The following is a 25,830-nucleotide window of genomic DNA, read 5'->3' as shown; positions in this document are numbered from 1 at the left end:
CTTGAAACACACTGCTTATATTTATTCAGAGTATATCTAAGTTATGATGGCCCTCCAGTTACAGTTTTTAAAATATATTTACAGATTATAAAACTATAATAAACATACCTGTATTGGAAATATTTTGACAGCCACATATTCATTGAGTAATTGGGCTTTCCAGACACAACCAAATCGTCCCCTTGCTTTCACTTCTAATAACTGCAGTGGCTTCAAACCTAGTAATGGAGAAGGTGGAGGTGGTCCTGGGTCCTACGGATAAGTAATAATAATACTGTAAATAAGCAGAATATGATACATATCAATTCTGAAAATGAGAAAAAAAAAGCATGCTTTAGAATCAACTGACAGAAACACTAAACACATACAGATGATATCAACTTCATTCGTTGTCAGAATTGAGTTCTCAAGCATTGCTACTTATCACAAGGCAGACAACTTGAATTGTGTTCCCATAACATTCAGCACCACTGCTATAAAGGTAGAGGGGAAAACCTTTTTCATCCAGTATCATTAATTTTTCCACTAAGATTCTGTAAACCTTAGAATATTCCCAACAGTATTTCATTGGTTTCATCCAGTATATACTTTCTAAGAGGATGAGGATTTTAAAAGTACCAGAAAAAGAAAATTATGGCTGTATTTCAAAGATTCTCCTTAAATCCACTACTTTCTTTGAACAATCCAATGACTGTTCAAATTTTTTCTCAGAAATACCCATGTATACAAATGTAAACACATTGCAGAGAGGCATTATCAAATACAAAGTATAAAAAGAAATACGTAAGTTAATATTGCCATAGCCAAACTGTTCTGTTTGTTCTAATTTTTCAACACATTAACAACTCATGCCCTTGCTTATAACTATTTCCCCAAATTGATCTGAGATTAAAATTACTTGTGTTCAGAAACTGGCAAAGAATGTACAAATAAGAATCCAGAAAAGTGGTCATGATAGTAGATAACAAGGTATGATAAATAAAAGTCCAGGGCTAAAGTTTAAAAAAAAAAAGAGAGAGAGAGAGCACGCAAATATTGTACAGAAATAGGAGAACAACATCTACAAATCACAAGGGAATCCTCCCTATCAGAGTAGAATGGCAACCCTACCCTGAAAGCATTCTAATCAGTTCATTATCTGCAACTAAAGCAAGATGTAGGGAGCCTCTTGGAAAGCTTCCAGAGAAAAGCAACAGAAATGTTTCAAGGGCTGCATAACCAGTATTGTGAAGAACTAAAATTTCTGTGGCAAGATGACAATGGGTGGCACCTGAGACTTGGAAATGACATGTCACTCCAGATCAATGCATCTCTCTCTGCCTTTCTTCTCCCTTTCTTTTTATCTAATACCTCAAGGACGGTGTTTCTTTCTTTCTTTTTTTTTTTTTTTTGAGACAGAGCTTCAAGCTGTCGCCCTGTGTAGAGTGCTATAGCATCACAGCTCACAGCAACCTGCAATGTCTGGGCTGACGCGATTCTCCTGCCTCTGCCTCCCAAGTAGCTGAGACCACAGGCACCCACCACAACGCCTGGCTATTTTTTGGTTGCAGCCATATTGTTGTTTGGCAGGTCTGCCAGCTCAGGTGTATGTGGCTGGAGCCCTAGCCACTTGAGCCAGAGGCACTGAGCCAGGACGGTGCTGTCTTTAGGCCTCCTCAGATCACTGGTGCCACTCAGGAATTTAAAAGGCTTATTCCACATGAGAAAGACCTTCAACAACAGAAACACTGCAAGGCATTACATAGGAAAAAAAATGCAATTTCTTCTTCTAAACTAGACAATCTTTATAAAATGACTTGAGAATTCCTATTTTAAAACAAGATAAAATAGAAGACTTCCTGTGACTCATCTCAAACTCAGATATTTATTTTTAAAAATGTCTATAAAAGTTGCTTTTCCTTCCACATTCAAAACCTGAAAGGTTTGTAAAGTTTCAGTGTTTTCCTTTAGCTGAGTACAAGTCAAGAAGGTCAGATATAAATCTTCTAGGAAGGCAGGGCTGTCAAGTGTGATTCTCAGTGCAAAGAGCCCAATAATCTCTGGAGAGTTTCAATGAAAATTACACCTTCCCATCCTTATTCTGCAACTGATCATCTCTACCTATCATAAGCTTAAAAACTATTCTTCTAGAGGCAAAAAAAAAAACAAACCATTCAGTCCTTGAGACCCAAGACCTATTGTATAACTGCATAAATAAACAGTTAAACTAAATAGAAAAAGTTAGAAAGATTAAGATTTTAAATCAAGGATGCCAAAAACTAAACTATACAGATAAGCACTAAGAGCTGAAGAGGAAAAATACCTGGTAGAGGTAATATGGTTCTAAATTAAAACACTAAGATTTTTATTTATTTTTATTTGCAGAGACATATTTATCCGTGGTGATTTCAAACTCCTGATACAAAATGATCCTCCTGCCTTGGCTTCCAAAGTGCTAGGATTACAGGCATAAGCCACTGTACCAACCCTAAACACTAAGATTTTTTAATAACTTTTATATAAACTGACTGGTGATGTATCTCTACACAATATACACATTCTCTGCTCTATTCTGTGTGCCCATGCCAAAGACATGGATATTATTCAATCTATAAAACAGGATTTAAATTCATTTAATCCACATCTCCAATTAAGACTATGTCAATAGTTTGAAATATGATTTTAGTTTAACATTAACCTAAAATTTTAGGAAACATATAATAATTTTCAGTGTATATTTTTAGAAAAAGTGTTTATAGAATGTTTTCCAAATGCATAAACTTTCAAGTTCCCATACATTTCTAAGACTCTGTTCAGTAAGTTTCCAAGATACCATTATTTCAGGAAAAAACTTGAATCATTCTTTTACTATTAAAATTATATTCAATATTGTATCATAACAGCCAGGAAAAGCACCATTGATAAAACTACTTAAAAGTTAAAAGCTTTAATTGAAAAAAAAAAGTTGCCAATTTCAAAAGGTCCACAATGGCTCGTTCCTATAGAGTGTCAAAACTTTTAGAAATGATAAAACTTTTTAAATGTAATTTTAAATAATATTCTTTAATATTTAAAGGACTGGAATCAAAAATGAATAACTTTGTAGCACAGGTTATAACTGTATAATCTGTAACATTAATCAATAAGCCTTTTTGCCTTTTTAGTGAAAAAATACTAGAATTAAGCTTTATACCTCTAATATTTAGATTTTACCAAAGACTATTAGAAATGACTTTTAATCAGCATTATTACAGTAATTTACCCACAAAAACTCAATATTTTATCCTATAAATTAAAAATGTGTACTTAAAATATATATGAACCCTTGGAGAGATAAATTCAACTTAAATTTCATAAATGATAAGCAACATTCTGATGTCATCTAAAAACCACAGCTTTGCCCAGCTACACAGAGAAACCAGTCAGGGTGGCGAGGTGGGGGGAGGGGGGTGTGTGGTTTGCCAAGTATAAGGAGTTCAGAATTCCTGAAAACTTTCCCTAAGTTTCCAGTTCTCCTGCAATATCCACCTATTTTACAACACTAAAAAGATATGTTTTAGAACAAGACCCTCATTACATTTCTTCCTTACCTATTTGCATGTGAAAATTATGGTCTGAGAAAACAACATGACAACTGGAAAAAGTCCTCCTCCCACCCCAACATCACTACCCAGTTATCATTACTATAACCAATATTGGTCCTCCCACCCCAACATCACCACCCAGTTATCATTACTATAACCAATACTGGAACACAGCCAAGTAAGTGGGGAGATAGAAAGTCATCTGTGATCATTTCACTTAATTCTGAGTCTTCTACTTAAAGTAGAATTGATTCGAATCTTAATCTAATTACAGTTTTAAATGTCCACAACAAAAGATTAACAAAAGTTTTACTTCTGTAGCTAGTTCATTTGCTAAAGATTCCAAAGATGAAACTATTTAAAAATACAAATTTCACATTAAAAGATAATGAGACTCAGCCCCTGTTAAAAATAAGCACATACTTACATTAAAGCTAATGGCATACTATAAAAATTAACCAATATAAAGTTTTTATGGCTAATGGAGTCATTAGGTATTAACTTCCAATCAAGTAAAATAATTGGTTCTTCATTCTACCTTAGATAAGTATAGTGATAAGAATGCCTAAAATCCACAGCTATTACTATGCCAAATTGATCATGTTTTTAATATTAAAAGTATGTGTGTGGGAACTTTATAACATAAATGTCCAAACTATAAAGGATGCACAGTAAAGCAAAAAAAATAACAAAAATATAAGGACAAATGTTTAATATGCATCCACAAAAATTCAGAACCATAAACAAATATCAAAGCATCTTACCTCTATCATTATATGAAAGGCATGCTTGTGAAGAAAAACACAAGCAAAAGAAATTATGATTTGTATCCAGAATGAAATAAAAAATGACACATCAGTTAGAAAAGTGAAGGAAAGAGAATAATGGTTTATCTTTTTAAAGTTTTCAGTGAGCCAATGTATTATATTTTAAGGATTGGAAACACTTTCCTTATAAACAGAGAAAATAAATTTAAAAAAAAATAGCTTGGATATAATGAATAGGTAGTAAACAAATTCTTGATCCTAGAATAATTCCAGGATAACTGACACAATGGACTTTGTGCAGCAAATAAACTAAACTAAGTATCAAATAATTATTTTATTTTTCTAAAAGGTTCTAGAGTCTAAACCTTAAGAGTAAAATAACCACTTTAACTGACAAAGGTAAGAGTTGGAATTGCCTTCTGGGCACCAGAGGGCAGTATTGCCTTTAACAAAAATTAGCTACTAGCCCTGAACAAATTTATACATAGCTAGAATAAGTCTCTCAAACCACACTTTCTGACATTCATCTTAAGAATCTCTAGCATTTCCTACTTCCTAGGCTGCCTCTCTCCTCTCTCATGGAAGACAGTAGAATCATAAAGGTGAGGAAGAAAATTGTTTCAGGTGGCTTTGTGAATGTGTGCAACATAAACAATATATTGAAGCAAGAAAAAAAGAACAAGAGCACCACAATTCAGTAGACCACAACAGAACAGGCCTATTGCTAAGTGTGGCCACCCTGGGAAGGAGTATCCACACATACTTGTTCATGTTGTGAAGACACTCAGATACTGGCAAAGAATAAGATTTTCATTTTTTCTAGTCATCCCAGAAGAGATAAGAGCTTAAATTCAAAATTATGAGAAATAGTCACCAGTATCACCAATGTTAAAGAAGGCTAAAAATTCTTCTAGCAGATAACTATATTCCCCAGTTTAGCACTGACCAAAAAAAAAAAAAGCAACTCATGAATCTATACCTGTTGCTTAAGTAGTTTTTCTTTCTAGATTTTATTCCTATGATAGTGATTCAATACTACTTATAATTCATTCAAAAAGCTATACTAATCCTACTGGGCAGCGCCTGTGGCTCAGTTGGTAAGGCACCGGCCCCATATACCGAGGGTGACAGGTTCAAACCTGGCCCCGGCCAAACTGCAACCAAAAAATAGCCAGGCGTTGTGGCGGGTGCCTGTAGTCCCAGCTACTCGGGAGGCTGAGGCAAGAGAATCGCTTAAGCCCAGGAGTTGGAGGTTGCTGTGAGCTGCGTGAGGCCATGGCACTCTACCAAGGGCCATAAAGTGAGACTCTGTCTCTACAAAAAAAAAAAAAAAAAAAGCTATACTAATCCTACTAACATCCTAGCAGTACTCCAGAGTAAAATTCATCCCTTGAAAGAAATACACAGTGTTCATAAAGTTTTAAATTTTCAATAATTGCACATGAACTTTACGGACACCCTGTATTTACCAAATTAATAACTAGACTATAGCTTCCAAAGAATTAAGGATCTCTTAGGTCTTGATTAAGTACAGATGCTTTTAGAGAGAAAGATGCCACTGTACTACACTGTGCAAGCAAATCTATACATCTCACCAAAAATGTTTCTCTGCTCAATACACTTCCCAATAAATGAACATTAGAATAAGCTGTCAGTGATTGACACTAAACAAGAGACACCAAAAACAAGACTCAATGTACAAACTTTGTGATAAAATGTGAAGGCTCAAGACAGAATCCAAAAGAATAAATTCACTGAAATACACAAATAGTAAAACACAACCAAGTATATCTTTGTACAATACACTTCTCAATAAATGAGTATTAGAATAAGCAAGAAGAGACAGCAACAACAGGCTTTAATGCATAACCTTCGTGACAAAATAGGAAGAATCAAAACAAAATGCAAAAAAATGCACTAAAATATACAGACAAAACAGTTGGGATTCATAAAACAGAAAATTTGGCTTGAATATTATGTACATACTAGAACTGTAGGTTAATAGTGAAAATTGAATCTGCATATTACTGTCAACTAACTAGGTTTGGAGATGAGAAAGAGACTTGTTGCTTATCCTACAGGTGGGAAAAATACTGCCAAATGTCAGAAGAGAATGAAAAGTACGTCCTTCCATTAACTCCTTCATTCAATATTTACTGAGTGTCTAGTTTGTGCCAGGCACTGACTACCCTGCTTCTCACGAAGCCTACAAATGTGTAAGGTAGAAAGACTAATTACACACACTAATGAATGCAGAATTATAAACTAAAAGCAATAAAATTCAGTTCTTTGAACTCACCCTGGAGGTTAAATATGAGATTTCCCTGTGAAGCTAGCTGACCCTTGAGAAATGCAGTAAATACTACAGGGAGGTAGCTATGATAAAAAAGCGTTAAGCGACATCCTACATGCAAGATTTCTGACATACACAACCAAATGGACAGGGTTTCATTTAAACTGCAACCCAGGTTTGAGAGAGACAATCTTTACCCTTGAATAGTTAAGTACTTAGAGACGACTATGTAGAGATGTTTATTAGGCAGTTAGGTATACACATCTGGAATACAACGAAATCGTCCTAGAAATATAAATTTTTGTTTATATACTATAACTAAGTATGTATATATGATCGTAAAGTACTATTTAAACCATTCTAAGAATTCTCTCTACCTCTATGTAAATAGACAGGTTTTTTTTTTTTTAGACGCCTTATTCAACAACCTTTTAGGACTACAAAGAAGAATTAAGGTCTCCCTACCCAAAATGTGAAAACTGACAAATTCTGAATTTGCCTCCTCTTAATCATCTAATTATCTTACATTCTGAGATACAATTGTTAATTTTTTTAAAAGACTATTGCCATGCAGAATAGAAATAATAGAGTATGTTTTAGGGCAAATGTTTCTTGCTAAAGAAAGCAAAATAAACATTAATAGATTCAATAATATTCATATGTCAAAGGCATAGCCATGATGCTATCCAATTATATCTTCAAAATTTCTTTGTGATAATTCTTCCTTCCTACAATTTCTCTCATCCTAATCCTCCTGAAAGCAAAGCAAAGAAAGAACAGGGTGGATGAAATGGTGATTCTGGGTATGTGTCCTAAGAAGTGGTTAGCACTGGGATTAAATGGGTATGTGTCCTAAGAAGTGGTTAGCACTGGGATTAAAAGTCTAAAAGGGATGTAGGCATGCCCTTCTTCTTTTGGGTTGCTAAACAAAAGAATTGGGTTTATGACTGGCTACAGAAGAACTTTTAACATTTGTATTCTCTATGTGATGCTGGAAAAACAAGGAGAAAGGACTATGTTAGATACAAATAAACTATAATGTGATTAAATGGTTATCCACAAGGTCACATATGCTCACTACTATTTTAAATGTAACTTATGTACTCTGATCCCTTTATCCTACCTAAGTTTTGTATGGACCCCCACCCACCTACTTATTTATTGAAATAAACCATTCAATTAACAGATAATAATCCCTGGGTATAAATGCTTAGGCTTTGCCAGTTACAGAGGGGTGACTCTAAGCCAAGTCATGTCATCTGTGAGTGCCTCTATTTTCTTAAGTACAAATGAACCTATTTCATGGGATATTGAAAGATTAAACGAGTCAGTATGTATAAAGTGCTGTGTATAGTGCTTGATACAGTACTCAAAATGAAACTGTTTATTACACTAAGTTAATTTCAAAGTATTAAATTTGATATATATCAAGTTTCAGTAAAAAAAAAAAAAAATGAACTTTTAAGTCCAATTTTGAAGATGTTACTCAGTTAGCAATAACTAACACCTATTGAGCCCTTGGCCGAGCCCAGAAGTATCTCTTCTCCCAAGCAGTACAACTGGAATAAAACATTTCTCCTTTTTTCCTTCATTCTTTGCCTAAAATGACAGAAGCAACTCTCTTTAATACTCTCTTTACCCTTCATTTCTGAGCTGCAAAGTCAACCAACCAACCAACCAACCTGTTTTAGTTCTCCTACACAGTAACTACAGGCTGTAGAAGGGCAAGGGATGACTGTCCCACGGGCTCTAGAAGGGCAAGCAAGGACTGTCCCAGTGCCAGTATGACTATACAGGAAGCATGATGCCTGGTGCCCAGCACCCACTCAACCATTAGGTGAGCAGTTAACCAAAATCAACAAGAAAAACCTAAATACTTTCTAGTCCATCTGCGATAAGCAGCTTTCATCAACAAATGGAATTTTTCTATTATCTTAACTATTATCAAAAGATTTGACAGCAATGAAGTAGCCAGGAATGAAGGAATAGGTCTAGGATGAGGTTCAGGAAATGAAGAATACAGAAAAAACGCAAATTCACCTCCTACCAACTACCATCTCCTAGACAGATAAAAAAAGGATAAATTATTTATTCTGGTATATATGCATCAATTCCATTTGTAAATTGGCAGAGAAGGCCCTCTCTAAATCAAAAAAAAACTTGCACTCAAGATTTTAAAATCTGAATGGCATGTATTTTTAGAAATAAGGTGCTTTGATTAGACTTAGTATATAGCTTTAACTTACTTTAAGCTGTTAATAAAGCTTTAAATTTTTCTTACTTCTCCCTTTCCTCCTCCTTTCTGCTTTTGGACATGGAATTTTAGCCAATCTCCAAGTGGTCCTGTCTGAGAATATGTAAGTAGAATAAATTATATATGCCTAATGAGAGTAATTTTTTTTAAGCTTCGTGTCTAGGGATAATTAATGACATTTCTCCCCATAATACACATAAAAGGAATAATTTAGGTTACCAGTATGAGAACAATCACACATTAAAGTTGGCTACAGCATGATGGATATCTATAGTAGCCCTGTAGTATTTCTTAGGCTTATACTTACCCCTCTACCAAAAAAAGATGCTCAAGCCTAAGATAAGAGCATTACTTTAAACATACAAAAATAATACAGTTGAAAACATTTGTGAAATACAGGTTCTATCTCTTAGCAAAAACCTAATAAAATCTCTAAGCTAAAAACAAATATTATACACTTTAAATATATGCAATTTTCATAAAAAAATCAAATTTTGGTATTTTGTGAACATACAAAAAAGCTCCATTAAATTTCACTCAAAAATACACCATTTAATCAACTGAGACAGATTAAAAATATCAAGCTGGAAAGCTGTTCTCTATGTACTATTAAATTAATGAAGGCAACTGCAGAATAATATTTTATAGTTTATAAAAGACAAAAAATTATATACTTGAACAAATGAGATTAGAGAAAGGTATCCAAGGGACACACACCAACCTGGTAAAATTGGTTACTTTAGGGAAGTGATAGAAGGAGGAAAAAGAGAAAGGAATAACTTTCTTTTTTTTTTCCTGACATACTTTTTTCTATACAATTTGTCTTGATTCAAAAAACATGTATTTATAAATAATTTTTAATTAGAAGAGAGTTTAAAAAGTAAGAGGGAGAAAGAAAAGGAGAGAAAAAGCAAGAGAGAAACAGGGATTCATAAGCTCCAACCATTTAGCAGTCAACCTATTTCAAGATGTGTTTCTGTGGACATTATATTTTGTAACTTAATATTAGCATATTAAATACTCTTATTAACAAAACTTAGTAAATTTTTCTTGCATCTTCTCCCAATAAAAAAGCAGCATACATTCCTAAATTGACTTGAATAATGTTAATTCTACCCTTCCAGTTTATTATTTCAAATTAATGCATATATGGACTCATGTTCAAGAAGAAATCCTACAAAGCATTTTCACAGATGGCTTGCAATCTGACAGTATGAAATGATAACCTATTAGTATTTTAATAGTAAGGTCAACAGGATTATTTTGTATGCCCAATTTAGGTATGCCAAAAGCCTTCAGTACTTATCAGACCAACGCCTAGATAAAATGTCATGATGGAAGGACTGGACAGGCTGATAGCATTTTGAAAAGTATTGATGTTATAATGCTGAATCACTATATAGTCTTTAACAATGAACAAGAAGCTAACCTCATACCTGTTAAAGGTTTGTCATTTCTAGCCCCTAAAATTTATTTGTTTACCATGCCATTCTTTTTTTTTTTTATCAGCACAAATATAGACCTTAAAAGCAGGAAACTTAAACTCACAAATAGTTATGAAAATAATGTAGTTTTACTGTAACTACATTACTTTTAACCACAATAAGACTTCTTAATAACAGAGTCCATCAATTCCCTCATATTCATGACTCACTGTCATTAGAAAAACCAGTTTGTATTCAGTTTACTCACTGCATATTATAAAAGCAACTACCTACATGTTGAAAGACAGTTTCAGCACAGGCCCCAGAAAAGTGATCTGGGTAATGAAAACTGATAAGATGCTTCAGTATGTGATTACAGAAAGAAGTGAATAATGTCATTCCTTTATAAAAGGCTAGAATACTTCAACTTATTTTACACTCCTCCAAAATACAGCCTCAAGATTTATCTCAAAGCAAAGCCTTAAACCACCTGAATATGTTTAATTAAAGGAATCCCTAGGAATACTGCCTTATCATGTCAGTATAACTCCAAATACAACACACTCAATTCAGCATGTGCAGAATGATTATTACATACAAACACTATGTAGGTAACACACAGCAGCCTTTACAACACATACCTTATCTTCAAGAAGCTTACAATCTCCTAGAAGAATGGAACATGTACACAGACGACTATGAACCCTTCTCCACCAGGGAACAAGAGAAAAGGACTACAGCACAATTTTCTTAATTCTTTCAAGGATGATATGTAACTAATACAGTTCTAGATGCATATGATGGATGGTTTAGGCCTCACAAGAGTCCTCGAACTGCGGCCCATGAGACACATGCGGCGGTGTGATTGTATTTGTTCCAGTTTTGTTTTGTTTTTACTTCAAAATAAGATATGTGCAGTGTGCACAGGAATTTGTTCATTGTTTTTTTTTTTTTTTTTTTTAAACTACAGTCCGGCCCTCCAACGGTCTGAGGGACAGTGAACTGGCCCCCTGTTTAAAAAGTTTGAGGACCACTGGGAGTGAAGGCAGACAGTATGGAAGACCATGCATGTGTCATGCTCTATTCATTGCTGTGGATCACTGGGAGCCCTCAAATATTTTTTTTTTTTGGCCAGGGCTAGGTTTGAACCCGCCACCTCTGACATATGGGACCGGTGCCCTACTCCTTGAGCCACAGGCGCCGCCCGCCCTCAAATATTTTTAAGCATAGAAGTAATATAATCAAACATGTAAAGTGCTATTCTAGCAATAGTACAGATGAAAGGAGAGAACCAGAAGCTAGAGTAATAACTATGAGATTATATCAATAATTTTAGCCTCAAGAGTAAAAATATCCTGAACTACAATAGGATCAATAAGGATGAAAAGGTGAACAAACAAAACCTGTAAATGAAGAAACAAGAACAGAAGTCTTCAAGGCTTTCATCCAGGATGTTTGAGAAGAAGTGATACAATGAAATAATGGCAGAAAAATAGTTACAATTTACAAGGAAGTATGAATGGCTTCAACTGGGGGAAAAAAAAAACCAAACTGCTTTTTTTTAATGCCTTTTACTGTGTTAGATTACTTTTAGGATGAATATTTTTTATTGGTTACTAAGAATCATAATTAAACATAATTAAAAATCAGATTTTAAAGTGATCATTTAACTACATCACTTCTTCAAGATAACATACTAAGGAAATCAGAAAAAATTACAAACAAGTTGACGTCTTAAAGCTAACTTAATCCTGAGAACAATACCTTATAACAGACTAGTTCCTTCATAAACCAGCCTTCAGCCAAAGCTTTGAGGAAAAGTTTCCCTAAGAATGATAATTTCTAGGTCATTGTCTAAAGCATTTAAAGAATATGAAGGAAGAATGTTCCAGAAATCCATGGCAAGAATGTAAGATTTACATGAAAATGGGGTGAAATACTAAGCCACCTTCAGACTTCTGTCTCAGCTACCTTTTAAAAAAAAGTCTGTAGGGGGTCAAGGTGTGGGACATACCTTTTGGGGGCGGGACACAATTATAAGAGGGACTTTACCTAACAAATGCAATCAATGTACCCTGGTTCTTTGTACCCTCAATGAATCCCCAACAATTTAAAAAGAAAAAGTCTTGAATAATGAGTAGGCATTGACAGTATCAACTCAGAAGCATAGGAATTTTTTAACTATAACCAATTACATGTTCATAAATTCAATACTAAAATTTGCTTTAAAAGCTTTATAATAGGGCAGCGCCTATGGCTCAAAGGAATAGGGTGCCAGCCCCATATACCGGAGATGGCAGGTTCAAACCCAGCCCAGGCCAAAAACTGCAAAAAAAAAACCAACTTTATAATGAAAAACAAATGATTTTGTTTGTAGGGCATACAGGAATATGCCCTATACCCCTCTATACACCTATGACTTGTTTACTTCCTTTTTGTCCTGAGACAATGTTACTGTGAGAGGTTGTTACTTCTCATTTTAGTAGTCACACAAACTATTTGATATTAGAAAATAAATTATCTGAAATCTCATAAGGATCTGCTTTCTGAAAAAAGAAAGGCAGAAGCAGAACAGTATTAGTAGGAACAAAGCTCTAGTGTCAAAGAGTCCTCACAACCTGACACTTGTGAGCTTTGCTACGTCTCAATTTCTTTATCTATAAAATGGAGATCATGTTACATACACAACTCCGTAAGATAAAATTAAATCAGCGTTCTCTATACCTGCCTGATCACCAGAATCTCCTGGGAAGCTTATTAAAAACATAATATTATACTGCTGGAAGTGTAGCCCTGAAATTTGTTATTTCTAAAAAATTCCAAATGTGGGTGGCGCCTGTGGCTCAAAGGAGTGGGGCATTGGCCCCATACGCCAGAGGTGGCGGGTTCATACCCAGCCTTGGCCAAAAACGACAAAAAACAAAAAAATTCCAAAGGTGATCCTTATATACCAATCCTTCAATATGGAAATCACTAAAAAAACACATTGGGGGGATGGGGGGAGAATGGAGGACAGAGTCTTGCTCTGTTGTTACTGGGGCTAGAGTGCCATGACATCAGCCTAGCTCACAGCAACATCAAACTCCTGGACTAAAGCGATACTCCTGCCTCAGCCTCCCAAGTAGCTAGGAATGTTCTACCACACCTGGCTAATTTTTTCTATTTTTAATAGAGACAGGGTTTTGCTTTTGCTCAGGCTGGCCTCAAACTCCTGAGCTCAAGGGCTCCTCCTGCCTCAACCTCCCAGAGTGCTAGGATTACGACTATAAGCCACAGTGCCCAGCCATCTCTCTCTCTCTCACACACACACACACACTTATATACATATATATACTTTTTATATATTCCTACAAAATGTGTATCTTTATGCATAACATAACAGTGCCCTAACACACTATAAATGTTCAATAAATGCTTGATATAATTATCATTTTAAAACTGGAGATAAAACGAAGCCTCTAGTAACAAAATGGCCAGTAAGCAGTCTTGCAGAACCACAGTTTGCATAAACCTCTCACCAAAACAAAACCTGAAGAATTAAACTGTACTGTTTTGGAGACAGGGACAGATGACAAAAAATGAAGTTCTACACTGATGATAAAGCCCCTTTTCCACAACATAACTATAACAGAAAGAAAGCATAAAGTCAGGCCTGTCTTATATTTTTCATTACAAAGTTTGACTATGCAGGTCACTTCTTCACAAAATCTTAGAATTTACTCCTTATTAAGCATAATAAATATCCATAATAAAGCAATGCAATATAACTGTGTACAATAACATTAACCATAACAAACATCTAAAACTCACAGAGATGAATACTGATGTAAGATCCTTGGTTCTTATTTTACGAAAAACAACATCTTTCCTTTTTAAAAGTCTACACTCTTGCACTAATTAGTTAAGTCCAAATAAAGGACACACACACACACACATCTATATATGCCCTTTAAAATAATGCCTTTCCCACAGTTTTGTATCAATGTGGTATACAGATAAATATTATGTGCATAAGATTAAATTACTATTTTAAAATTCCTCTATGAAAACCTTTAAAAAATATTTACAAAGGTGGTTTCCAGCTTATTTCTATCATATCGCAGATCTGGGATAAAATCAGAAAGTATAAAATTTAGAAAATGCACTCTTTTCTAAATTTAGATTCTAGAGCTAGATACAGTGGCTCATGGCTGTAATCTCAGCACTTTGAGAGGCTGAGGTGGATCACTTGGGGCCAGGAGTTCAAGGCCAGCCTTGGCAACATAGCAAGATCCTGCCCCTACAAAATATAGAAAAATTAGCCAGGTATGTGGTGCACATCCAGCTACCCCAGGCAGGAAGACTGCCTCAGCCCAGGAGTTTGAGGGTGCAATAAGCTAATGATAACACCACTGCACGCTAGCCTCATTTAAACAGAATGAGACTGTTTAAAAATATCTACCTATCTGTCTATCTATCTATTGAGATACACACATACACACACACACACACACACCCCCGTATATATTTAGAAACTAAAACAAACTTAAAAAGTTGCCACTGACAGATGATAAAGTACATCCTGTGGCCATATGAAGCAAACTACATACATTAGGCACTAAGATGTTTTTATTTTAAATACTTTTTATAATACAAATGATTTTTAATGAACCTGAACGTAGCTACCAATGCTTAAAAGTAAGGTATTTAAGTTATAGAAAGTAGTGTGTTTAATTATTGAACATGGTGTTTACCTTTGGGTTTATTTCTCCTGATACACATAAAGATTATGGGAATCAATGATCTAATGCTAACAGATTGTTGCAAGTACAAAGAAAGAAGTGTGTTATGTAAACAAAGCTTAGAGAAAAGAAGTTGTTTTGGCCATTACATTACAGAACTTTACCATTTTCTTCAATGAAGTTTTAACCATTAATCCTATTAGTATTAGAAAAATAAAATTAAACCAAGAGATCCAGAAGGCTGAGGTAATCTGATATTAACAGGTAAAAGAAACATACTAGAACTTAAAGATAGTCAAGCAAGTATAACCCAAAGTTATCAGCTTTCCTACACCTGTAGAATATTCACTTCCATAAGTCCTCTTATAAAGCTGTAGACCAAATGTCTACATGACAGAGAGTGGAAATAGTTAATGAATTTAATCTAATTACTATCCAAACCTATCTTTCCAGAAATAATACATATTTGGGATAGGGTGAGAATCAAGAGCTTTAAAAAAGTTGTATATGTTCAGTACACACTTGATACACTGCAAACAAAAAAATACTTGATTGACCAAGAACTCAGGGAAAGAAAGATTGCTCTTCTGCTCCTCTTCCCTTAACACTGAAATGGATATATTTTCCTGAAGCTTTTATAAAACCTCTCTTCCCCTGCTTTCTTGGTTTCTTTCCTGGGTCCATTCCCATGGCTTAAAGGATATTTTAAGAAGTAATCTTGAGAAAGGCACAGAAATTTGGAAACTGGGGAGGGGGATAGAAAGGAAAAGAAAGGGTTGAGTAGAAATAAAATACTCCAGAGAAGAACAGGAATGGAGATATCTCTCATTTTACTCTACCCTTTAAAGAGAAAAACTTCAGGACATAGCAAATTAGTACATTTGCAAAATTAGCTATAGTTCCCCTAAAAATAAACACTCAGAAATTAACTCCAAAGGAAAATAACTTATTACAAGCTAGTGAGTTTCACCACAGAAATATGTCAGAAATATAAAATTTAAAACAGTACAAAGTATGGGACAATAACTTACTTGAGTTGGAACAAGTACAGGAGGGTAGGCCATCTTGTGATGCCTGTACACCCAAAATGCACAAATGACAATCCCCGCAATTAACATAAGTGGCACCAAGGAATAAAGTAGGATGTTGTAATAGGGTGGCTTAGGTGTAACTGGATTTGAAGTGGCTGCGGAAAAGGGGGGGGAAAATAACTCAGATACGGTGTACAAAATTCAGTAAAAATTATCATTGTGTATTTATCATTGCGTCAAACTTTTGGAAAAGAATAGAATATGAGGAGGGAGAAGTAAATTATTTCATCAACATATATATATATTTTGTTTTCAAACTAGTAGATAAACAAACATATGGTTTTCCCCCTCTGAACTTACGCTGTGTGACTTCCATCTCAGGGAAATAAAAAAATTTTTCATTACACATATTGCCCTCACAGCAACAAAAATATACTTCAGGGCTGTCTTTTTTTTCTACACAATCAGTCCTATAAACAAACAGAGAAAGAATAATTAAAATAAATATTATCCTGACCCTACAAAAGGTGTTTTTCTTCTTAAAGATAAAGTAATGAATGAGTCATTAATATTCAACTTCATGATTAAATCTCAGAAGCCAAAAACACATTCTGGATTCCTGTTTATAATATAAGCACATCAGAAAAAAAAAAAATCAACAACTGATTTTATAACAATCACGTTGACTCTTGAGACTATTGCTTTAATTTGGTTTTTAATGAGCAATCTAAGGCAACCATGTCTTTTTATTTTTTTAATTATTAGAAAGGCTTGAAAAGGAACCATAAAGTCAATGAGGCAATTTAGAAGTACTTTTGTTTACATGAAATACAGTTTTCCCATTTTGTGAGTATAAAAATGAGAAAACTATATATAAAATTTGTGTGTGTGTGTGTATACATACATATATAATAAACACACACATGCAAGCTCATGTCTCATGAGTGGAACGTATTTCAACAACATCAAAGACCCAAACTAGGCTTCAGAATTGATGGTGTCACTTTTTTTAATAGCATAGATTAAAATTCCCTGAACACGATGAACAGTGTTGAGATAAGTAATAACTAGAGAATAAATACGTTACAACAAACATATAAGACCCAGTAATAACTCAAACTGATTAGAATAAGGCTGGCTTAAGAACAGAGAAGACACGGTTTTAGCCTCTAGAACAAATTCTAATCAACCAGTAAGAAAACAAGTCTTAGAAAAAAGAATCAAACTTTTAAATACTGTTAATAAACATCAGGTGAGCTTAAAAAGGATATATCTGAATATAATAAATTGAACTTCCATGATAGTTATGAGAATAATAAGGTTGGATTAAGTGAAAAGAAATTTCAGGGACGGGTGGCGCCTGTGGCTCAAGGAGGAGGGCGCTGGTCCCATATGCCGGAGGTGGCGGGTTCAAACCTAGCCCCGGCCAAAAGCCACAAAAAAAAAAAGAAATTTCAGGGAGACAGTAGTTTTAACAAAATGAAATTTTAAAATATCTCCATACCAATATTCATTTGGTAGAAGGTTAAAAAAAGAGAAAGCTAAGTTTTAATAATTTATAAAAAGAAATGCATGAATTTTGAACTGAGTATTTAAAATTATGCCTCAAATTATAGGAAATTAACATGATTAAATATTTAGACTAATTAATCAAGAAAATTACTTTTCACCATGCAATTTTATTTATCTTTTCTTCCATACTTTGACATTTCTTGAATATTTTTCCCATCTCTTACTTCTCTTACTATCCTCACTATTTTTAATCAAATTTCCAGCATAAATACTAAAATTTATACACTTTTAAATTAATATTTAACCCCCAGACACAAAGATGGAATAGTAATTATCACTCTAAGACCAAGCACTTACGCTGAACAAGGCACTCCCCAGACTCCAGTGAGAACAGCTCACCATAAATTTCTACACTGCCTGAGTGTCACATAACTGAAATACTGGTTTTAGGTTAAAAGCAGAATTTTTATTATAAAAAAGAATAGGAATTTCTGATTTCAACTAATTATTAAAAGATAGTTTTGAGTAAAGATGATCCCCCAAACCTCATTTTTCTTTCCAATTTCTATTTACCTTTCATAACAGCTCATATCACCCGATAACCACTTCTCTTGGTAGAGAGGCTTATCCGAAATTCAGTTAGAACATGGAAGCATAGAGAAATAGTTCCCAGAAAATTCACAGACTTACAGGTATACCCTAAATACTAAATATATACCTAGATGACTTTTATTTTCTCATAAAAAGTAGAGCTAATTCAATTTTCAAGGCCATATTTAATGTGTTTTGCTATTAGCCACATACAGCTAATCAATCACAGATTCCAGGTAATCAATTGAAGCTCCTGGAAACAGATCTTGAGTATAGCATAGTGTTCAGTATATGTAGCATCATTTTTTGGCTCCAAAATGTCTGGTTACCTCTGGTTATCCAGGACTTTGCAGGCTCTGCCAGTCTTCAGCACCTACCCACAGTAGAAATCCTATAGCCCAAACTAAGCAATCATCCCAACATCTAAGAGACTCCTAGCAGAAAGACCATAGGCATTTAATAACATGATCACTATATATTATTTCCAGTATAGGATAAAGCAGTTTAAATAAGATCTTTTAAATAAAATGCAGCTTTCTATAAGAATCATGTTAGTTGTGAGGGAATTCTGAACATCAAATTAAAATGTCTCTTGGCATAAAGAACAAAGGCCTATTCTGTAAGAAAACTATATATATAATAAGATCAGTTTGTTCCACATACATAAATAAGGAAAGAAAAAGAAAATTAAATACTATGATTAAATTTTATTCTCCTTTAGGATAGATTTAACAGATATACTTTCTTTTAAAGCTATTTTAAAAATCCTTTTTCCTTAAAATTGGCATTAAAAAGGTTTAAAATCCTAACAAAACAAGGAAAGAAATAGTTTTAACCTAAGAGTTCTTAGTATTTGGTAGATTATTGAAATAGCAAAGATAAATATAAACATGTCAACTATATTTTATTACTTTAAAATTCATATCTTGTCATTAATGTTGTAATGTTCTTCATAATCCCATCTTCAAAAAAGAAACATTAAAGAGAAAATTCATGCATTCACCTTTCCTCTTTTAAAAATAGGAGAAGGGGGCGGCGCCTGTGGCTCAAGGAGTAGGGCGCCGGTCCCATATGCCAGAGGTGGCGGGTTCAAACCCAGCCCCGGCCAAAAACCACAAAAAAAAAAAAAAATAGGAGAAGGATAAAAATTACTCAACACCTTAGCACTCTACCTAAATTGACAGGGTGAGACTGTCAATAAATAAATAAATAAAATATATCCTTACCTGTCATAGCAGTTGATATCATCTAACCAACAACCTTGTTTCACTATTTCAATGGAACCAGAAATATTCTTCCAGGTAGCAAAACAATGTCGTCGTTTATCTTTGTCACCATAACAGGGTTCAACACCAGTCTGATTGCTTTTGTCTCTTTCCCAATTAGCATTAAAGAAAAGACACTCCTGAGTTTCTGATCTACCAAGAATAGCACCTGTAAAATTATAAAAATAACAATTTAATATAACTATATTAACTCTTAAAATAAGAGATTGTCTTCCAAGATAGCAACTCAGGTGTTCCTAAAATGTCAAGAATTTACCATCTTTCCAGTGTTACAACTTTGATTCTATTTCCAAGGTCATCCTTATATGCCCATAAACATAATAATAAGAAATTACCATATATATCATAAGATTTCTAGACAACACTAGTTTCACTTAAGAACATCTGATGAAAAAGCAGCAAAAATTTCTTACTTTATTAAATCTCAACCCTAAAGTAGACTTTTTTTTTTTTGTAGAGACAGAGTTTCACTTTATTGCCCTTGGTAGAGAGCTGTGGCGTCACACAGCTCACAGCAACCTCCAACTCCTGGGCCTAGGCGATTCTCCTGCCTCAGCCTCCCAAGTAGCTGGGACTACAGGCACCCACCACAAAGCCCGGCCATTTTTTTGTTGCAGTTTGGCGGGGGCTGGGTTTGAACTCGCCACCCTCGGTATATGGGGCCGGCGCCCTGCTCACTGAGCCACAGGCGCCGCCCTAAAGTTTGTTTGACAAATAGGAACTAAACAAACATAATTCTACTGCCTACTTAACTGTAGCTGACCCTTCAATAACTCAGCGGTAAGAGGCACCGACTGGCCGTGCGCAGTGGCTCACGCCTGTAATCCTAGCACTCTGGGAGGCTGAGGAGGGTGCATTGCCCAAGTTCACGAGTTCAAGAACAGCCTGAGCAAAAGTGAGATCCTGTCTCTACTAAAATAGAAAAACTGAGGCAAGAGGATTGTTTGAACCTAAGAGTTGGAGGTTGCTGTGAGCTATGACACCATGGCTCTCTACCCAGGGCAACAGCTTGAGACTCTATCTTAAAAAAAAAAAAAAAAGGCACTGACTTCCCACCTAGTTGAAAATTGGCAGGTAACTTTTGACTCCCCCCAAACTCAATTACTAATAGCCTACTGTTGACTGGAAGCCTCACAAATGACATAAATAATCAATTCACACATATTTTGTGTAAGTATTATGTACTGTATTCATACACAAAGCTAGAAAAAAATAAGAAAATCATAGGAAAGAGAAAATACATTTACAAATCTGTTATCAATACCATAAGTTTATGTCATCCATTTACAAGATGAATAGTCTGTTAATATCACCATTGGTCTCATCAGAAAATTCTGTACTAAGAAGGTGTCATGCTAATGGGCGTAGATACAGGTTTTCCAGAATTTTTATTTTTGCTTAAAAACTTATCAGAATACTATTCCTTTTTTTCTAACTATACATTTATGTCTGACCATGCTTCTTTCACATGCTTTAATCAAAATAACAAATCATAACAAATTGAATGGAAAAATAGAAGAATCCAGTTTTTCTATTAATGAAATCATTAAAGAGATCTGTAAAAATTGTATTCATTTTTTGTTTTGTTAAATATTTGTCATAAAAATCATTCTTTTATTAACAGGTTTATTGTTATATTTAAACATTCAGAAATTTTGTCTTAATTTATAATATTATAAATATTGATAGCTATAACTCACATAAATAAACAGTTCTTTAGGCCTCTAAATTTTTAAGAGCTCTAGGGAAGTCTGGAGACCAAAAAGTTTGAATGTTAAGTGTTCTACAATGTACTAGCACAGAGATGGAATTATAAATTGCTAGTATCTGTGGGCAATAATGATGTTGTGGGTTTCCTCTTAACTACGGAAGAAATAATTATATGAACTGACAAATTGCAAACTATACTGGTAACTCAATTATATTTTATAAAAGCAGGTCTGTCACTACTACTTATCTGTATACAAATAGTAGCTATTTTCTAAATTATTACTCTTCAGAAATGTGTTGAAAATGTAAGCAAACTAAGTTTTCCCCTTTACCAAATAATCTAAAAACACACACTGCTGACACTGTAATCTTAAAATAGGGATAGCAAACTCTTTATGTAAAGATCCAGACAGTAAATATTTCAGGCTTTGCAGACCACGTGGTCTGTTACACTACTTCATTCTGTCTGCTCTTGTAGCACAAAAGTATCCACAGACAGTAGATGAATATGCATGGTTATGTTCAAATAAAACTTTATTTATGGACACTGAAGACAGAATTAAAAACAGTTTTACATCTCACAAAATATTGTTATTGTGTCTCTTTTTTTTAACCATCTAAAAATACAAAAGTCTTCCTTAGCTCTGAGCTGGATTTGGCCCATTGGTTGTAAGGTCACAGTCCTCTATCTTAAAATCCTAATTCCAATAGTCTGGCTAACCTGCCGGTTGTTTGTTTTGTTTTGTAAGGGAAAAAGAGTCTTGTGAATTATCACCCATTTAATTTATGTTAAAACTTCCTATATAATTATTTCCAATTTCCAAAAGAAGAATCCACTGTGACTTAGAAACATCCCTTAAACTAAACTGACAAAAAAATGAACGTTGCCTAGAACAGAATCGGCAAAAAAGTTTCACTTTAGGGGTCAATTCCAATCAATGATTAGTGACTGCCTGAAGCACTGTACTGAGAAGGATTTGGGGGATTTTTAAAAAAGGATTTTAAGTACAGAAGAGGAGAAACATCAGTGTCTTGTATCTGCCCTTACTAGCCTCAATAAAAGGTAAACTAGCAGCCATTTCATTTAGTAAAAAGATACCTTCTATCACTTATTTTTTTAAAGGTAAATAGGATGTCAGGATGATTTCCTACGCAGACTTTTCTTTGCTGAGATTTTCATAAATATAAAGAAAATTGCTTATGGGGAATACTGTAACAATCTTTCCACCCCTCCTCAAGCTGATTCTGTAATCAGTCTCTAACCCCTATCACATCTCTAATACTAAATAACATAATTATAAAATAAAATTATATGTATTTTTATATTCTTAAGCTTATGATTTTAAATGTATAGTTATAAAAAAGATGGCAAAGTCATTTACATATATTAAGTGTTAATAGCAGCTCTCAATTTAAAACTTTCTGACAAGTTAAATCTCTATCCATAGGTTTATTCTATCAAAGCAACTCCAAATAGTTAATACTGCCATTTCAAAAGAAATAAAAAGACTTGCACAAAGGGTTTAGTACAGTGGTTCTTAAGCAATAATGTTTATTCTATCAAAGTGACTCCAAATAGTTAATACTGACGTTTCAAAAGAAATAAAAAGGTTTGCACAAAGGGTTCTTAACCAATGATGTGCATCAGAATCCCCTCTATATTCTCTCACATTCAAGTTTGAGTGCCATTCTGAAGGTCCTGGGAAGAGGCAACTGAAAAGTACAATTTGGGAATATATAAATACTTAAAATACATATATGTATATTATACATATATAGATAAGTTGTATGTGTATATATACCGTACCAATGGTGTTATAAACTTCCTCTTAACTATAGAAGAAATAATAGCACGAAGTACCATATTGCCAACTATGCTAGCAACTTTATCTCAACAGTATTCTACAAAAGGGCTGGTACTTCTAATGAATATAGTTTTATGTGCATGTGTGTTTTTTTTCAAAAACTCAGTGATGATCTAATGTCTCTCTTTAGTTAAGAACCACCAGTTTAGGAGATTATGGCTTGAACCTGGAATCGAGTTCACAAACTGTTACCTTAAACAAGCTACCAAGTCCCTCACTACCTTGTTTACACATCTATAAAATTAAGCAGATAGATTTAATTCCCAAATTCTTTCCCAAATACATAATTTCTATTCAGTCCAGTTACAGTAAATCAGTGAGTGGTCATATAATACAGTTATCAGAATTAATTTAGATAACAGTTCTATATTCAAAGAAATACTTATGCCTTAATGACTTGTTTCATTTTTCCTACCACTAAAAAAAAAAAAAAACTCAATACAAGAACCTGAAATGTAGTAGAATATTTGGCCACAAAATAACTCTGCAAAAGTCATGTTCAAATTCAAATTACTTCTCCTATGAGAAAAAGTAAACTTCATTTAAAGCAACTACATCTGAGGATAATCAGATATTTAATGAAAAAAAGAAGCAGTAAAGTAATATACCTATACCAATTTTATATAATCTCTTTCAGAAACAGAATAAGAGGTACCATTTCCCAACTCATTTCATAAAGTCAGTATTACCTTCGTACTAAAAATAGACAAAGCACAAAAAGAAAACATTCATCATTCAAAAATCAGTTAATGCAATCTATCAAATCAGCACATCTTATCAATTATTGCAGAAAAAGTATTAGACAAAATTGATGATAAAACCTATCAGTATACTAAGATAAAAATTCATAATAAAAACTATCAGCATACTAAGAATAGAGGGGAACTTCCTTAATGCCATAAAAAGCATCTACCAAAAAACCTACAGTGGATGCCATGATTAATGGTGGAAAAACAAATGTTTTCACTCTAAGATCAGAAACAAGGCAATGATTCCACTTTCCCTGTTCTTATTTAACATAGTACTGAGAGATCTAGCTATTGCAATAAGGCAAGAAAAAGACATTAAGGCCATACTAGCTGGAAAAGAAAAAAATAAAACTAACTCTATTTGCAGATGACATGCTTATTTATGCAGACAATCCCAAGGCATCTTTAAAAATGCCGGAACTGATAAATGAATTCAGTAAGGTCAAAGCATACAATATCAACACACAAAAATCAATTGCACTGGACAGGCGGGAAGGGCGCGCCACTCCGGAAGGATGACGGTGGCTTCGGCGGCAGCTGTGGGCTCGGGCTCCAGCGCGGGGGTCTCGGGCGCAGCGGGCAGCGGGGCGCGTGAGGGCACGCGAGTGGCGGCACTCCGCCTGTTGTGGTATGCGCTGAGCGCGGGCGGCAACGTGGTCAACAAGGTTATCCTGAGTGCCTTCCCATTCCCGGTGACCATGTCTCTGTGCCATATCCTGGCGCTGTGCGCAGGGCTCCCGCTGCTGCTGCACGCTTGCCGAGTGCCCCCAGAGCCACCCATCTCCGGCGCTGGGCCCAGCTCGCATTCGTCGCCCTGCGCTTCTACCCGCGCTATGTGCTGCCGCCTTCGGCAAGTACTTCGCATCTGTGTCTGCTCACGTCAGCATCTGGAAGGTGCCTGTGTCCTGTGCTCACACCATGAAGGACACCATGCCCATCTGGGTGGTCCTCCTGTCCCGGATTATCATGAAGGAGAAGCAAAGCACTAAGGTGTATTTGTCACTCATCCCCATCATCAGTGGCATCCTATTGGCCACCATCACCGAGTTGTCTTTCCACATGTCAGTGCCCTTGCTACCACTCTGTGCTTCTCCCTTCAGAACATATTCTCCAAAAAGGTATTGAGAGATTCACCGATCCACCATCTCTGGCTGCTTAACATCCTGGACTACCATGCTATCTTCTTTATGATTCCCACCTGGGTTCTGGTAGACCTCTCAGCTTTTCTGGTCAGCAGTGACTTGGTGAGTTGGCTGGCACTGGGAATTTACCCTTTTCCTGTACAAGTTCTAAAATAGGTGCTTTGTTTAGGAGCTACACCTCCATGTTGACTTTGGGGTGTTTTCTGGTATCTAGTAGCCTTATAAAAAATGTGACTCTTGTTAGGACTCAAATTATATGCAGTCAAGAAGGAAGTGAGCTTTCTTTGCATTTGTGTCTCTAGTGTGCTTGATTCTAGCTGCTGCTGGTAGTTGCTGCATTTATACCAGTAGAATAAAAAAAAAAAAAATGCCAAAAAAAAAAAAAATCAATTGTATTTCCATCTACTGGCAATGAGTAAAACCAAAATTTGAAATGCAATATCATTTACAACTGTTCTAAAGAAAATAAAATACTTAGATATAATCTAACAAAACATGAATTGGGTTATGATGAAAATTACAAAATACTAAAGAAAAAAATCAAAGAAGACCTGAACACTTGGCCAGAAACACTGTGTTCATGGAATGGAAGACTCAACATAATAAAGATGTCAGTTTTCCCTAAATCGATGTATAAGTTTAACACAATTCTTATCAAAATCTCAGTAAATGTCTTTGTAGTGATAAACAAGTTTACTCTAATTTTTTTTTTTTTAAAGAATAAAGTGGGAGAAAATCTTTCCCCACTTTCCTGATGCAGCTTACCAATGTAGCTATAGTAATTCAAAAAGAATGGTATTGGTAGAAAGATAGACCAGTAGGGCAGACAGAGAACCCAGAAAGAGATCCACATAAATATGCCTAATTAATGTTTGAAAAATATGCAAAAGTAATTAAATGGAGATGGGATAGCTTTTTAAAT

The 25,830-nt window shown here is 34.7% G+C and overlaps 1 protein-coding gene across 1 annotated transcript in view; it reads right to left on the bottom strand.

The window, feature by feature from the left end:
* ACVR2A (activin A receptor type 2A) overlaps window positions 1–25,830 on the bottom strand; it is an 80,864-nt gene that overhangs the window by 16,893 nt on the left and 38,141 nt on the right. Inside the window, exons 2-5 of the mRNA XM_053597688.1 lie at window positions 19,383–19,590; window positions 16,414–16,523; window positions 16,054–16,208; window positions 109–252 (exon numbers count right to left, since the gene is read on the bottom strand). Of these exons, the coding sequence (XP_053453663.1) occupies window positions 109–252; window positions 16,054–16,208; window positions 16,414–16,523; window positions 19,383–19,590 (617 nt within the window). The remainder of the gene's footprint in view (window positions 1–108; window positions 253–16,053; window positions 16,209–16,413; window positions 16,524–19,382; window positions 19,591–25,830) is intronic.

Source organism: Nycticebus coucang, chromosome 7, assembly GCF_027406575.1.
Source record: "Nycticebus coucang isolate mNycCou1 chromosome 7, mNycCou1.pri, whole genome shotgun sequence".
NCBI lineage: Eukaryota > Metazoa > Chordata > Mammalia > Primates > Lorisidae > Nycticebus > Nycticebus coucang.
The sequence above is the reverse complement of the archived record's forward strand: the minus strand, read 5'-3'. Positions and strand labels throughout refer to the sequence as shown.